A 16,305-nucleotide genomic window follows, 5' to 3' on the forward strand; every position below is an offset into this window, starting at 1 on the left:
ATCAAAACACATGAAAACGAAATCAGATAAATATTGACAAAAACAGCATTGAGATTGCAGTGATTTAACTATTGGCAGTTTTATGATGGTGTGTTCGTTAACAATCTGTTAGGCTACATTCAAGAGAAAATCAATAAACAGTTTGTTCTTAATTATTAAACTGTAACTTTCTAAATACTTACTGCACTTTTCAGCACTTTCTGAATATATTTAAGGCCACTGTGAAGTGCTGCGTTTCTGAGAGCACAGGAAGGAAGGAGAGTATTTACAGCAACAGCAGTGACAGTAAGCGAAGTGAGCAAAGAGGGAAGAGAAAAGAAGCCGAGGCCAAGTGGAAATGATACTTGGAGGAACAGTGTAATGCCATAAAAAGAAATGACTGTAAACTTGTACAAGAATATTGGGACTTCTGGGATGATTGAGCCTCCTTTGGTATGAAGTTATTAGAGCACTTTATGACAATGACAGGGATAAGACCGGGATCGCTTTCACACCCGTGGTTCGGTTCAAAGAAATGATGCATTGTTGTCTTTAAGTTTCAGTCCATTTTGTGTTCCCACTGAGTTATTACAACTGAAGTGAGACGTGTTAACATGGTGTCACATGGACTGACAGATAACTCTCATTTTTGACAGTTTTGGTGATTGTCATCCTTCATCAGTGCTACATGAACGAAGGATGGAAAATCAACAAATTTACTTTGGTAACTGACAGCAAGTGATAAATAATATTTATCATGGGAGATTGTTTCTTTGACAGTTGCTAATGGATTGTGTTACGTTTTTGAAGTCATGCTATTGTCCTACATGTACTATCACATAATCCTGTGGCTGGTCTGCTTTACATTCACACCACAAACAAACCATTTGACTGAAGGTGGACAGAAACCGGTCTGTGTAAGTGCAGTTCTTTGGTCCGCACCAAGGTTTGAATTACAGAGTGATAACCAGCCTAAAAGAACCAAACCATACAAGTGAATGCACCATAGTTTTTTTTGAACTGCACCAAACAAGTTGGGTGTGAAAGAGTCCACAGAAACAGTTTTATCACCCCTGCTCATGGCGGGACCCCCACTCTCAACACTCTGGGTTCTTTCAAGCCGCGGGCACCTGTTGGTCCACGAGCCATTGTCAGTGTTTCGATGGAACGTCACACACAAACCCAGCCTCCGCCACAACACAAGAGCTCACAAGCAAAAGTTCGCTTTTGGCCTCCAGCTGTTGTTGCAGGTGGAAATTGTTTTTGAATAAAAAACGCAGTCCTTTCCCTCCTGCGGTCCAGACAATGTACAGACGACAATCCCAGCAGATGTTATTGTGAGACAGCTCATGAGGGCAACATCACTCTGGAGGCAGAGAGAAGAGGAAGAGAGTTGCAGGACTGTTTCCAGATCAGCAGTTAGAGCGATGAATGGGGTTTCAACCCCCTTTAAACCTGCAGGAAGTCTGGAGACTCAAGGATGGTGTCTGGAATAGAGAAGAGTGCAGGTCAGTGAGAGCATAGAAATGATAGCAGGTAATCCAACCTTCACAAATGCACGTTTCATGTCTGAGTGTTGACATGTGGAAATTTAGATATGAGGGAGTTCTCAGATTCAAAATTGCACTTCCTGCTCAAAATGCAGACAGATCTTGTCAAAAGACACACGCCAGCATTTTTTCCAAACCTCCTACTCAATAGAATAGTACAAGTACACAGAGACTGATAGATTTCTCAGAATATGACGTGTTTTGCAGAAAACCATTAAAAAAGGGAACAAAGAGGCTTTAAGTTGCGACACGCTGAAGATAAGAGGGAACTGTTGCTGGTTAAATTCCACTCAGCTGAAGGTCAGCGGGCCAAAAAATATGAAGAAGAAAGATGAAGTGTAGCTTTCATCCACCTAACACAAAACCTCAGACAAGAAACCAGGCTGTGTAGGCTGCATCACTTCCATAGACCACTGAAGGAAATGAGCTCTGTCCGGGAAAATCCACCTTGAAAAATGTAAAAGATCTTGCTTTTTCTACCTAGGATCTTTGATAGTTTTATCAATGTTTGCGGCTCTCTCTAAAGGAAAAACATAATAATCTGAGATGCAATCAAGCAGCAGAAGTTTCCATCATTCACTTATTGTAAACTTAACTTATTGTAAACTTATTTTCCCCACTAATGACATTACCCATTACCAGAATTCTACTTGGGCACATTGGGCAAAACTGTTTTACCTTATGGTTATGCTTGTCAGTTCTCACATACAGTAAATTGTCAATGGACAAACTCTCACACTTGTTACTGAGACTTTTCCCACACACACTAAACTGTTCGATGTCATAGAAATAACATGTGATGGTTTAGGGTGGATTTTCAGTAAGTCTGGTTCTGTCCTTTTCCCTGTACCATCACAGACCGCGCAGCCAGGAAACAGGGCAAGCCACCTCAGTATGCCAGGAATGTCTGCACAGGTGCCTCAGGAATGGGTAGAAAAACACTCAGGATTGAACCCCTTCACCGTAACTAATGTTTCAGTATTATTTCAAGTTGAGTCGAAGAGAACGGCTGAAGGGGCCATTAGTGTTAAATGAGAGTGCTGATGGGTGGAGAATGACTTGCGAGGGAGGCAAGAAAAGAATTCAGATGATGACAGCATAAGGAGGTTTTAGTTGTGTGGGGGAGAGAAATTAAACTCCCTACGCACAATGTTTTTTCTTAGTCACATCAGACTCAACCCAGCTGTTTTGCGAGCATGCAATTTTGCACAAGTATGTGAGCATCTTTCCGCTAACATTTCCTCCACACGCAGGATGTTTTAGCAGAAGCACAAAAAGCCCTGGTTGTTCTGTGATTGCATCAGTCTTTTACGATATGGACTGGCCATTTTGAAATAGGTATTTCAAGAAGTATTTCCTTGTGCAATACATTTACGTGCCACTACTTACGTACTTTGAGAATCAAACGTGAATGTGAAGGTAGTCAGGTGTTTGCATTCATAGTATAGTTAATAAGGTGTGGCCTACCAATGGATATAGTGCACAATCACTCCTAAAGTGAAAGGCAACCGTGTAAATGAACTCCCCTGAGAGTGAGAAAACTGTTTTATGGTGCTGGCCAGAGAGAGGTGTGAGCCAGGCTAATGGACAAAAGCTGAACTAAATGGAGAATGGGTGAGATGAGTGTATGTCCCAGCTTGTGCTGATTGATTTAGGGTTTTTCATCTTGTTTAATAAGCATCTTTAATCAGTAGGTGGCTATTGTGTCCTGTTGGGTTGTCAGGATGTATCATTTTGTGTGTGTGTCCTACCTTCTATTGGGAAGAACACGTCCCCATGCGCCGGAGGAGAAAGGGGGGTTCCTGGCTCAGACAACAGGCGGCGACCTGTCTCTGAGGATTGCCTGGTCATGATCTGAGACACGGTACGGGTCTTAATCTGTGGTGATCCCCCAAGAAATACCGGGTTCTCGTGGCCAAGAGCCTCACTGAATACACATACAGATGCACACAAAAAGGAGAAGCATCCCAATGAGTAAGACATTGCTGACATGAGCCAACAAACTGTTTCAACACTTATCTGTTGCTCAAGACGTTTAGAAGCTTTGTCTGTCGCTTTTGTGTTCTAGCATCGACATACAGTGTTATATGTTGTACAGACTGCCAATGTTCTGGACAGAAGTCGTTTTTGTTGTACAGTAATTTAAGTTATGTATCCAAATAAAAGTAGTAATGATTTATTGAGGTTTTAAAGCTATATGTAGATCTTTAGTAAACAAAAGTTCATGGGAATTATATTATTATTATTCTAAAGAGAAGCTGTTGTTTGAAGCTGGTCTGTGAAACCAGCTGCCTGACAGACTGTGGGAAAACTTACCTGTCCATCCTCACCAGCTCCTGTGCACCTGGGAGAGAGGAAACGGGAAATGGGCCATTGTGAATGAATTGAAACAGAGCGGAACACTACAGATGGAGTGTGAATGTGTTTCCTACTGTGTGAAATACAGTTAATCCACCTCGCTGACAGGAAATATGTGTCGGACAAAACACTATGGGGAACCCAGTGTGAGAGATTTATATTTGACCCGTAGCATGGACATGGAAATGTGTGTGTGCTTGTTTGTGCATATCAGTAATACGTACGTCTGCTCGACTGGGCGTTCTGCCTCTGTTTGTACACAAGCACCAGAATAAGAGGCAGAGAAAGCAGAGCCAAGATGCAGGCCGCTACAGCCAGGGCCACTGGCACAGAGCCTGGGGAAGCAACAGAGAGACTGTGAGTTCCATAAACAGAAAAACTGGCCAGTCTCACATTGGTTATGAAGGCTTGAATAAGGCGACATACCTTCAGGTGGCGTGGGATCCCAGACAGTGCAATCTTGAGATCTATTTCTCCCTGGAAAGAGAGAACAAATACAAGTTTCTCAGACACAGTGTATCACAGTGTAGCATTGGTTTGGGTTGCTGCCTGTTAAATGCAACAGTTACAGTTCACCTCAGCATATGACAATTATGCACAATGAGCACTCATAGACCACATTACGTAGAATCTGGGAAACTGACATAACAACCATACCATCCTTCTTAAAAGACACAGATTGATCTAAGTTAACTTCTTCCCCTGCCAGTTCACCGTACACTAACTTAATACACATTCACACCCATACGTTTGATATCCTTACGTGGTGTAACTTGGAGAACAACGTGGCTGTGGGGTCTCTGCAGGAGGGTACCGTGTTTATGTTCCACCTGGACATCTAGGACCATACAGCAGTAGCGACCCTGGTCTGCGTGGGTCACATTCTGCAGAATCACCCAGAAGTTCTGCTCTGCAGATCCAAATTGCAACCCTGCCGGCAAGGTGTGGTTGCCATGGGAATGACCACCAATGATAATGTGGCGTGGGCCTTCCCGTGCCGTACAGTGCTGGTCACTGTGGGGCGTGAAAAGCCAGCTGTGCTTCAGGACATCAGCAGGGTGCAAGGCGGCACCTCTCTGGCTGCACACCAGTTTGACAGTTGCACCCTCTGGACAGGTGTAGTACAGGTGGGGGGCTGAAACACTCAGTGAGGAGTGGGCGTGGGACATCTCGCCTTTAGCTGGAGAGAAAAGACAGTAAGGAGGATTGTAGGTACGTTCAGTGAACCTGAGAGATGACAAAGTTTGGTTAGGATTGAAGTCTGCCAATCCAGGATTTGCAGGCAGTACAAATTACAGGAAGTGCCTGAGAAATATATATATAGATATATATATATATATATATATATATGTGTGTGTGTGTGTGTGTGTGTGTGTTACAGATGACAAAGAAAAACCAGAGCATAAAAGATATCATGACCAATGTCACAAGTTTACTTTGATGGCGATGGTAGCAGAGATTCATATTCAGAAACTGCATGTATCATTACATCTAACGAGAACAAAACAAAGTTAAGAGTAAATCATAAAAGCCAACATCAACATTTTAATAGTAATATAGATAATGTATGCTAATGAAGGTGCATCATGATGTTCCTTGAAAAATTCCAGCTTTCTTTCATTTGCGTGGATATAGGAGAGTAAAGTGTCATAAAGTATAGCCTCGATATTATGAGATAATGTATTCAAACAGGAAATTGCTTTGTAAATCACAGTTTTATTCAAATTATTTCATAACTTAAGTTGCATGGGATGAAGTTTCTGCCTACCACCAGTCATAACACAAATAACCACAGTGCAAAAACTAATTATAGCAACTACCAATCTCAACATGGATTTAAAGCTGAAGTCCGACAGTTTTCCATGCCCTATTTCTGCACATCTACATGTTTCCTGGTTTTTGTGCTTTTTTGGGATAGCACAGTTTGTTTCCTGTTCTGTGTATTTGTACTTTTGGTTAGAGATAGTACATAGTCTGCTGGCTAAAATAAATATACTAACCTCCTGTGGGAGTTAAATTGCCTGTTCCTCTCAGACAGCTAAACCAATATATACAGGATCTCATCTCTTTTGCCATCAAGGAAAATGTAGAAGTCTGACTGATCTCTGCATTATACACAGGCTACAACTGTGGTGCATCATTACCCATAGCCCTTTTTTCTCAGAAAGAGTGCACACTGACACAGATTCTCAGCACATAGCTTTTATGTGCATTCAGGAAATTGAACAGACAGCTGTGAGACAATTCTTTACATTTTGTATAACCCGTTCTCCCTCTCACATGCTGCCTTCAACCACATCCTGTTCTGACTTCTCTAGTGCAGCAGTGGCATGCACGAATAGATGTACTCTTTAATGTGTGCTCTGAATGAACAAAACAAACATATCCTCAGGCTGAAGCAGTCTGAAGCCATCATAATCTATGCAATGCAACACTTCACAGCCATAGTGCAGCATCAATACACATAATGAATGACTCCCATATATCCAGCATGTAAAACAACAAAACAACTCTGTCTCTCTCTCTGGCTTCCTCAGCTTAAACAGGTCATTACAATCTTTTGTCTGTAACAGATTGTGGTGTGGTTAAGCATCCAAGAATGCTCAGTGCTGCAAAGAAGACAGGAAGCCTGCGTGTGTGTGTGTGTGTGTGTGTGTGTGTGTGTGTGTGTGTGTGTGTGTGTGTGTGTGTGTGTGTGTGTGAATTACACTTGTGTGTGGGGGTGAACTGCAGTGAAATAGAAGCATGCACGCAAGTGTGTATTGTTGCAGTCAATCAATCAGAGATTGTGTGTGTGTTTGTGTTTGGAGGGTGACTGGTCGGTGCCAGGGTTTGAGGAGTGGACTTCCTTCCTGAGATGTACCGGCACGCGAACACTCCTCCCACTCCTCCCACTCCTCCCACTCCTCCTCCTGTCTGGCTCCTTTCTACTTAAAACTGAATTTAAAGGGCTACAGCTGCTGCTGCACAGCTCTTTATGGGCTGAAATTCATCAAGCAGGTTGCACCTCTACCCACACCCCAATCAGTAATGATGTCAATGCAGGTGTTCTCCATCTGCCGCCACAGACAAAACACATGCTGGTACATCACAGATTGGACTGCAACATGCTTGAAAGTTTAAACCCATAGAGAGCAGTGAAGCAGCAGCTTTGTGTGAATCACTGTGGATTTAACCATCAAACAACTATTGGCAGTTTATATGTACTACAGCTAATTAAACAGAGGGGGCAGCAGATGCGACTTGGAGAGCCTTTTGGGTCAGCCAGAACGTAAATGAGGAGGCACATAACTTTGTTTTGGTCTGAATGTCAATACCGATGTTAAGTGGTTGGTTTACACTCTCCTGGAGAGGAAATACAGTAGCTGACCAGCCAACAACCTTTGCTCTTTGATTAGCTGTGTGCATGTTTGTATATTCAGTATGCGTGCATCCTGTGTATATGACACCGAGTGCGAAGTACGTGCCATGTTCCTGTGTGTGCGAGTGAACTCTGCACTAGCCATTGTGCGCTAGGAAAAGCAATAGGAAGGCCAGGGAGGGTGATTAAAGTGAAACTATTGCCCCCCACGGCTGTTCCTGCCTGTGTGGTGGGACAATAGGAGGAGAAGCCCTTCTCCTCTCCTGTTTCACACCCACAGTGCCTTCCTCCCTGCCCTTCTTTTTAACAACTCTGCTCTGGTTTCTGTAGCCCTATTTAAACCAGTGGAGATGGATTTCTGGCAAAGGAGTGACAGTTTCTGTTGTAAAATGTGTTTAATATACATTTAAGTCTTAAGTCTCACATTTGCCTGATGGAGAGCTAAAACAGGATTCATACAGGGCTGCACGTTAGGAAACAATATAAATATCAAATATATATTCAGGCATGGCTTACTGACAAGACCAGACCTTTCTGAAACAGTGTCTTGATGTGTTTGCAACCAGGTAAAAACAGACGACAAGCTTTGGCTGACACACAGGATTTCTTTGACTTGTATACAGCAGACATCTGTGTTTTGGCTCCATTATATATCTAAGTTTCCTTCTCTGATCTCTGTTCTCGGGATCCTGATAGACCCTCAGGGCCCAGAAACAGGCCCTCCTTTGTTTTAAGCCTGAACGCCACCTGTTTTAAGACATGTTGCCTCTGACAGCTTTCTTACATTCAGACATGCAGCGGAGCCTGTGTGAATTAATTAAACATATCTTCATGTCTGCTTAAATTACCCCAAGTTTAACTATTTCAACTAGTTTTCTGCAAGAGTACATTTTATTACTCTTCTGAAATGAGTGCTAATACAACACAGACTACTGAACATACCCTACTCGTAAATCTGGTATCCTTTCTTACACACACACAAACACACACCTCAAACTCCACCCTTTTTCACACCTACTGTAACGGTAATGATTATCCAACCCATTACAAGGTGTTGATGAAACCAGCAGGAGAATCCCAGATTAACCCCTCTACACACACACACACACACACACACACACACACACACACAGAAAGTGAGAGAGTTTCAGTTGAAGCTTCTGGCATAACAAACACAATCATTAAGCACCTTTTCAGCAACAGGAAGTGTTAAAATGTGGCACTTCAGGTTCTACCCAGTCAAAAACGGAAGTGGTTATGGGTCAGTGATGGAGGTCATCATGCACAGGGATCCATGACATTTAGTCGTTTGCTGTGTCTTTTGGTACTTTGTGAGCCAAGTTGCGATAAAACGTGTTTGTACAGGTGCTACTTAAATAATGTGCACACTAGCCAGTCACAGTCTCTTCTTCTTCCTCTAAATCGACTTGACGCATTCAGCTACATAAGTAAGGGGTTGTGTAATGGCAGCTTTGATTACAACATAATTTCTTCATTTAACTGCAGCAACAATGCAGCTGAAGTGTGAAAGTGTAAATGGGCCTTTTTGCACTTTTGAAATCGTAAAAGTGCAATTACTACCTAATTTCAACAAAGTGACTTTAGTTATTACTAACTAGTTTGCCTGCTTCCTCTTTCTTTTTTGGTCGTTCCTGCTTTGCACTTTAAAGTGCTTTTCATACTGTGATTATATTGTTATACTGCACACTGGGTTGCTGTTTTAGTTGCTGTGATTAGAAGCAGAGTCAAGGCTCTATAACTGATGGTCAATGCTGTATCCTTGGGATGCTCAGAGAATCACCATCCGTACTAGAAGTATGAAGGCCTCGGGTGTTTAGGGATTTTTTTACTCGTCATACTCGCTGCATATGAAACATCAGAAACCAAGATTTCATCTACAAATGTTTGACAGGCCTTTTAAAAAGATGATGACCAGAAAAATCACAGAAGAACAAGGGACACCCCCCCCCCCCTCTCCTCCATTGTCTTTTCATTACTCATGCACATGCAGTATGTGCCCACACAACTGCTGCACACCAACACACTCGCCGACTGCGTCTCCCTGGTCAAGCCTGATCTTGTCAATGAGACTGAACCAGGAAACCATTTTTTATCACTGCGTCCAAATAATGATTTATCCATTTAGGACAGGGGATCAATGCACGACTCAAGCTCTGTCACAACAGGAGGAGAAGGTAGTGGATACAGAGGAGGAGCGAGTGCTCACATCCTGTGGACTTTATTGACCATTTATGACTGGGCCTTTGTCCTCTACAGGGAGCTAAATGCTTATCTGGGCTGAGAGGAAAAGAGGCACTGATTATTACTCTGTTTACCTCAAGTCATGTTTTGTGGAGGAGAAACCCATTGGCAGTGGCACAGACAGCTGTTTTCATCATGGGCCGAAAGGAAGGAAACCTCCAAACAAAGACAACATAACAGGGCTGAAGGGAGAGCACTGCAGAGTCCTGAAGTTAGGCTTTTATTGGAGCCTCAGAATTGTATAGGCCTGTATAAATAATCCAAAAATATGTATAAACGCATAAACTAAACACGCTCTGAACAATGTATAAAGATTTTTCTCCAGCATGGGTCAAACTTAAAAGTTCAGTAAACATCATTAGTTGCCTTTGACGGACTTATCATGTGAGCTTATCTAAATAGACCAAATCCTAAAGCCGAAAACTGATAAGGTCTGCGAGCTTTCAGGGGAGTTTGAAGTGAAACAGCCAACAGCTGCTTCTCCAGTCTCAGTAGCCAAAATCCTTGGAGGAAAGAAATCCCTGAATTTGATTACAGCTCTCACAAAAAACACACGGGATTTCAGTGAAATCGTACCGATAACTGATTCCAGTCAGAAGATAAGTGACTGGATGTAAAGGGCACCTAACTCATCCCGCGCAGGCGCACACAGCGCTGGGGATGTTTTCTTAAAGTCATTTTATGTATGTAACACAAGTTGTGCACATGTCTGGCCATTTTTAAGACTCGTCAGTCTAAAAACGTCAACAGCCACTGCCCAGTTCGCGGCTGTGTTGTAAAGGCCGAGTATAAAGTGAACTACATCCCATGGGAGGGGCTTTAAAACGGCTTCACACCAGATGTTCAGTCTCAAAACGACAAAAGCACCAAACGAAGCCTGAGAGGCTCCCAGCGTGTGTTGGCTCGGGTGTTCGTGTGTGTAGGAAAGAAGAAAGCCACGGACATACCTGGTGTGTTCAGAGATACAGCGCGAGCATCTGTAAGCAGATGTAGGGGGTCGTAGAGGGTTTACAGCAGGGTCATCACCCACATACACGCACATGTTGCGGACTGCTAAAAAGATGTAGGCTGCCAGAGTTCGGAGAAGTTACGGAAGTTTTCGGGCAGTAGAATTTGCTGTATTAGGCCTGTCTGTGCGTTTTTTTGTTGTTGTTTTTTTTTCGTGTATGACTTCTCTAAAACTAGCGACCCCCTTCAGTGGATCCCGTCACTTCGTTTGTCACTAACAGACACTAACAGTCAACAGGTTCCCACACGCCCGCTCAGTTTGATGCGCCAGTTGGGTCAACAGGTCTGTGGAGGACGGGTGTCAGGGTGTGTTCATCGTGCTTACCTCCAGCTATGGAAAGCAGAACAGAGCAAAACCAAAGCGTGGGCTTCTGTCCCCAAAGTGATGTCCGACAGGGTAGTCCCCACTCCATGGCTGCGTGGATGTTGAGCAACAAAAAGCAGCAGAAGAGTGTCTGACTCAGGCTGTTACTAACTAACTAACTCTACAAGCAAACTCTTTTTCCCCTTCACTCTGAAACTCTGTGTCCCAGCACGCAGTGAGGTGGCTGACGCTCTCTTGTCACTTCAGTCTCCAACTTGACTTGATCCTTCTGAACTTTGCGGCCCAAAAGCAACGTGATACAGGCAAAGCGCTCCTCCCCGTGCTGTCAGTCTGTCTCTCTCTCTCTATATGCCCCTCCCCCAAGAAGTGCCACCCACCAAAATACACGCACGCACACTTTTACTAAAATGCAGTCTGCAATATAATCTGTTATAAACTTGACACAAGGTGTTAAAGGGGGGGGGGGGGGGGGCTGCAGAAATGTATTTCCCTTAAGATGCCAGAGAGAGATTTTTAAAAGGCTGGTCCAAATCAGGTAAATGGTGATATCACAAGGGAAACTCCTCCAGAGCCTCAGAAGACTTTATAAACGTGGTTTCACAAGTGAACAAAGTCAGTGCTCTTTACTGTGAGGTTTGGCTAATACAGCCAAGTTAATATGGTTACAATCTATTGACATAAAAATGAATATAGCCTATTTTGTATTTTTTTTAAAAAGTCGATGTGATGTTTGGATAACTTATATATGTGTTTTCTTTAGTTCTAATTATTTGTCATCTTTCGCTCTCTAACACACACACACACACACACACAGCTTCCAACGGCCTCTTTAACCGCCAGGGTGCCAGCCAGCCGGTCCATCCTTTTAGTAGCACTGGGAGGTGAACTAGGAGGTCAGACTGGTGGATCAGGAATTGGCTCAACACTCAACCTTTACTCCACACAACTTCTGCTTTTCTTTATGTGTCAGAATCTTTCTGCGGTGTGATGAAGCGGTGTCTTTTAGGATGCACTGCTGTCTTTCTTCGTCATTTTAGGTGTAGCTTTTTTCTGCTAGAGTGAGGTGAAGAAACGACAAGGAATCTGAACTTTTTGGCTACCTTGCAGCATCTTCTCTCCACCTCACTTAGATTTCCTTTTGGCTCTCGCAAGATATTTTTCCCGTCTGTAACAAAATACGCTCCTGCTGTGTAGTCCCATTCTCCCACGTTCAATGAATCCTGAATATCACATGTCGCATACACCCATCATAAGACAGCTATACCTGTGTGTTCCCTCTCTAGCAGAAAGCCTTATTAGTCACACAGGAAGTGAAGAGTGTGTAAAGGTGGTGTTCAGAGACATTACTGATGACTGACAAGATATTATTGTTTAGTCATTATTATAATAAAAAAATGACAAACCGTGATTACCAGAGGTTTGACTTCAAATGTGTGCTTGATCTTTGCTCTCTAATATGATGATAAATCTCTTTGGAATCTTTCAACATTATAATGATTAATGGACTCCTGCTTGTCAGCAGAGTTTAATACAATAATCCATGAATAGTAGATGCAGCTGTAACGTTTTCCAATGTCTCGTTGTCTCTCACACAGACCTCCACCACCATCTATGTTCACATTGTGGATGAGAACGACAACGCCCCAGAGTTTCCCGAGGAGGAGTATGTCACAGTCTTGAGCGAGGGACCAGACACGGTGGGGGCCACCATTGCCACGGTAACGGCCATAGACCCAGATGAGGGTCTAAATGGCACCTTGCGATATGCTATCGCTCACGGCAACCTGATCCAGACCTTTCATATGAACAGCATCACGGTAAGACATGATAACTGTCATGTTGCAACTAACTGAAAAAACATACATAACACAACAAACATACATACATTAACCCTCTGTGTGTGTGTGTGTGTGTGTGTGTGTGTGTGTGTGTGTGTGTGTGTGTGTGTGTGTGTGTGTGTATTTAGGGGAGGATTACGGCCGTAAAGGAGCTGGACTTCGAGATCAGCAACGGACACTACGCACTGGTTGTCACAGCTACGGACCAGTGTCCAAATCCTGCTCTTCGCTTGACATCTAGCACTACAGTAATTATGCCAAAGAGACACTGTTTTTTTTAATCTAAAATAATATTTAATGTTTCAGAGCTGAAATGATTAGTCAATTAATTGAGTAGTCGATTGACAGAAAATCAGCTATCAATTTTGATTGTCGATCAGTCGTTCAGGTAATGTATATTCTGACTCGCAGGATATAGGCTGTTGAGATAAGTCTGCCATTGGCCGACTATTTCAGTCAGAATTCTCCTCCTCTCCCACTATCTGCACGTTACCGCTTTGCAAGGGCACCGTCGCTGCATCCTGGGCTTAACGCCGCCCAAAACGATTGTGATTGGTTTAAAGAAAAACAAACAAGCCAGAGCGTTTTTTCCTCTGTACCAGAATGATGATGGGCTGAGCCAGACCTTTCTCCGAGTGTGCAGAGAGGTCTTACGATGTGAGACTACGTAATTTATGAAGCAAAAATGCCAAACATTTGCTGTTTCCAGCTCCTCTAATGTGAGGATGTGCTGTTTTTATCAGTTTTATGTGATTGCACTTTTGACCCTTGGACCGTTGAAGACTTGCGTTGGGCATTTCTTTTGCTTTTTCTGACTGTAAACTAAGCAATTAATCAATTTATTGAAAAGAAAATACAGATTTAACAATAATAAATATATTGATAATGATAACAATACTAATACATTTCCTCCCAATTGTACATACAGAATTTTTTGGATTTCAGAAACACGAATCATCAAAATGTAAAAGACACAGTCCTTATCTTATTATATGCACATCAGTTATGTTGACATCCTAGTGCCACTACGTCACATGCACAGTAAAGAGTATTTGTGAAAAATCAATATTTGCAATCTCAAGACACAAGTTTGAGTTTAATGTCCAATTTAAGAGTGAATATCCTCTAATGTATTTATATTATAATATAGTGATATAGGTAGTCATGCATGTTAAAGCTACATGTGGCAAACCACTTCACTGTGAACTAGTTTTTGGTGTTCAACATATTTCTGCCACACACAAGCTGCACATGTTACAATCCTCTCTCATAACAGATGGGTTGAAAACTCTGTCTCCCTCCTTCCTCAGGTGCTGGTAAATGTCCTAGATGTGAACGATGTGACACCTACTTTCCACAAAGCCTTTGAGGGACCCTTCGAGGTGACCGAGGGCCAGCCAGGACCTCGGGTCTTGACTCTCAGAGCCAGCGATGAAGACTCCGGGCTCAACGGCAAAGTGGAGTACAGCATCACCGGTGGCGATCACCAGAGTAAGTATTGGTTTGTTCTGTGGAGAGAGTGATATATGATTAAATCCTTATTATGTGTCTCTGAGCCTCGTTCTCTGCCTCCCTGTCAGATGAGTTCATGGTTTCTCCAGTGGAGGGTGAGCTTCGGGTGAGGAAGGATGTAGAGCTGGACCGAGAGACAACGGCCTTCTATAACATCACTGTCACAGCCCGAGATCTGGGCACCCCGCCTCGCAACAGCTCGGTGGGCCTTTGTTACACAAACACACACACGCGAGCAATAATTTGGCTGTAATTTGGCCTGCATGAACAATAAGCACACATTGCACACTTACATTTCCAACACATGAATAGATGGTTTGTGTATACAGTATATCCCATGTTAACATTTAAGCAAGAACTGTTTTTTAAAACATGTTATAACAGCTGCTTAATGAATATTTATAAGGAGTTGTGTGGCACAAATGCAGTCTTTTTGACTGTAGACAGTCTAAGCACTAAGAGTTACTGTGAAAGGGCATGAGTTGGAAGTTTTATGTTTTCTTCTTCAGGTGGTGGTGGGGGTCCACGTCCGAGACATCAATGACAACGACCCAGTCCTCCTGAACCTGCCTTACAACACCAGTGTGAGTGAAGGCGCCTCCATACACACCTCTGTGGCCAGAGTCCGAGCGCGAGACGCCGACAGCGGACGGAACGCGTTGCTCACTTATAACATCACTGCAGGCAACCGGGATGGAGCCTTCTACATCAATGACACGGTGAGATGAAGAAAGAGCAACTTAGCTCCCCGATCATCTTGTCTTTGCCGACCTGCAGTGGTTTAGCATCACTGTTGGATGTGGTTACAGGCTCCACAGAGAACACTTCTGACCACACCCAACAGTGATGCTGGATGTGGTCGAAGGAGAACTGTCAACCAGAGTCGGCAGCAAAACACTGCTTTCTGGCTTACTTATGTGGTAAAGGTGGAGCAGGTGGTGAAAAAAGGGACGCATGGAAGTATGAGGCAGCTCCCCTGGAGTCAGTTTAACCTGACTGTTCTGTAGTAGTACCAGGGTGTACACGGGTGATATGTGATAAAGCACATTGTCTTGTCAAGAACAAATCTCTGAACACATACATGGTTTACCTCTTCCTCTCTGTATCTGTCAGACAGGTGTGGTGCAAGTGAACAGACCACTGGACAGAGAGCGAGTGGCTGAATACAGACTCACCATCACTGTCAAAGACAACCCAGAGAACCCCCGCATCGCTCGCAGGGTAATCACACTTTCCTGTGCACATACACTGTACTAACCAGCTTTTCCAAAAATTCTTTTACCAAAATGTGAATGAGCTGCACATGTACAATACTCAGAGGTATAGGACACCTTTCTTAGTAGTTTTTGGTTAAAGTGTATGGGCTTACATGTCCTGTATCTTGCTAATAATAAGAATCTCATGCACTCTATTTACTTATGTAAGCATGAGAGCACGACAACCACCCAAGTTACAGCTGCAATGTTTTTCTGTTGCCTCTGTGGCAAAGGTGAGAAAATGATTCAGAGGTGCAAAAAAGGCAACCACCAGCAACTTGTTTTTCTCTCTTCCTCGCTTTTATTGTCATCTTTACTCTATACCACATGAGCCTTTGCTCACGTAATTGTTTCTTTACCCCCCCCCCCTCTGTCCCACACCACCAGGATTCAGACCTCCTGGTGATCACCATTCTGGATGAGAACGACAACAGGCCTATATTCACCAGGACCAGCTACAGGGCTGAGATCACAGAGAACTCTGCAGCAGGTAGCACTGAAGCTGGTGTCTGTCTCTCTCTTTTCCTTTGAGCGGGGCAATCAGTAACTGCAGTACAGAGCATCGTGCCAAAACGCTGTCTGTGACGCTGTCTCCCCCACTTCCTGACTTTGTTTACATACGGATTATATTCAGTGAAGATTTCTTTTTTTCACTTTGAAGGACTGACAACTTTACATTACAGTAGCAGTCAGTGTAATTATTTGGATGCAGAATATGAGTCTTATTCTCCTTTGAGTTATGAGAGTGGTGGCAGCAGCATTTTACAAGTGTCTATTGGCCATTGTGGAAATAGAAAGCCAAACTTTTTCAATTGCCAAGACTACTCTCAAGTCAAACTCTCTGAATTTGTAGCAG

The 16,305-nt window shown here is 43.3% G+C and overlaps 2 protein-coding genes across 3 annotated transcripts in view; one reads left to right on the forward strand and one right to left on the reverse strand.

Annotated features, from left to right (window-relative positions):
- Window positions 1–16,305, forward strand: part of cdh23 (cadherin-related 23) — a 140,576-nt gene that overhangs the window by 112,935 nt on the left and 11,336 nt on the right. For both annotated transcript variants that reach the window (XM_070916006.1, XM_070916005.1), the window contains 7 exons: window positions 12,439–12,660; window positions 12,810–12,929; window positions 13,992–14,172; window positions 14,262–14,395; window positions 14,703–14,912; window positions 15,307–15,414; window positions 15,837–15,939. In XM_070916006.1, the coding sequence (XP_070772107.1) occupies window positions 12,439–12,660; window positions 12,810–12,929; window positions 13,992–14,172; window positions 14,262–14,395; window positions 14,703–14,912; window positions 15,307–15,414; window positions 15,837–15,939 (1,078 nt within the window). The remainder of the gene's footprint in view (window positions 1–12,438; window positions 12,661–12,809; window positions 12,930–13,991; window positions 14,173–14,261; window positions 14,396–14,702; window positions 14,913–15,306; window positions 15,415–15,836; window positions 15,940–16,305) is intronic.
- On the reverse strand, window positions 1,351–10,996 carry vsir (V-set immunoregulatory receptor). Its single transcript, XM_070916586.1, has 7 exons — window positions 10,844–10,996; window positions 4,651–5,067; window positions 4,314–4,364; window positions 4,112–4,222; window positions 3,846–3,873; window positions 3,281–3,456; window positions 1,351–1,466 (listed from the first exon to the last, which is right to left on the reverse strand). The coding sequence occupies exons 1-7, from the start codon at window positions 10,929–10,931 to the stop codon at window positions 1,429–1,431; spliced, it is 909 nt and encodes a 302-aa protein (XP_070772687.1). The 5' UTR covers window positions 10,932–10,996; the 3' UTR covers window positions 1,351–1,428.

The sequence above is a fragment of the Enoplosus armatus genome, chromosome 12 (genome assembly GCF_043641665.1).
Source record: "Enoplosus armatus isolate fEnoArm2 chromosome 12, fEnoArm2.hap1, whole genome shotgun sequence".
NCBI lineage: Eukaryota > Metazoa > Chordata > Actinopteri > Centrarchiformes > Enoplosidae > Enoplosus > Enoplosus armatus.

What these genes read in the sequence shown, in the direction of transcription:
- vsir (XM_070916586.1), bottom strand. Translation starts at nt 10,931, where the DNA reads ATGGAGTGGGGACTACCCTGTCGGACATCACTTTGGGGACAGAAGCCC. An exon ending in GAGCTGGTGAGGATGGACAG is followed by an intron (nt 3,457 to 3,845) that starts GTAAGTTTTCCC and finishes ATGTGTATTCAG; the next exon opens with TGAGGCTCTTGGCCACGAGA. An exon ending in CGTGTTCTTCCCAATAGAAG is followed by an intron (nt 1,467 to 3,280) that starts GTAGGACACACA and finishes TCTCTATTCCAG; the next exon opens with ACACCATCCTTGAGTCTCCA.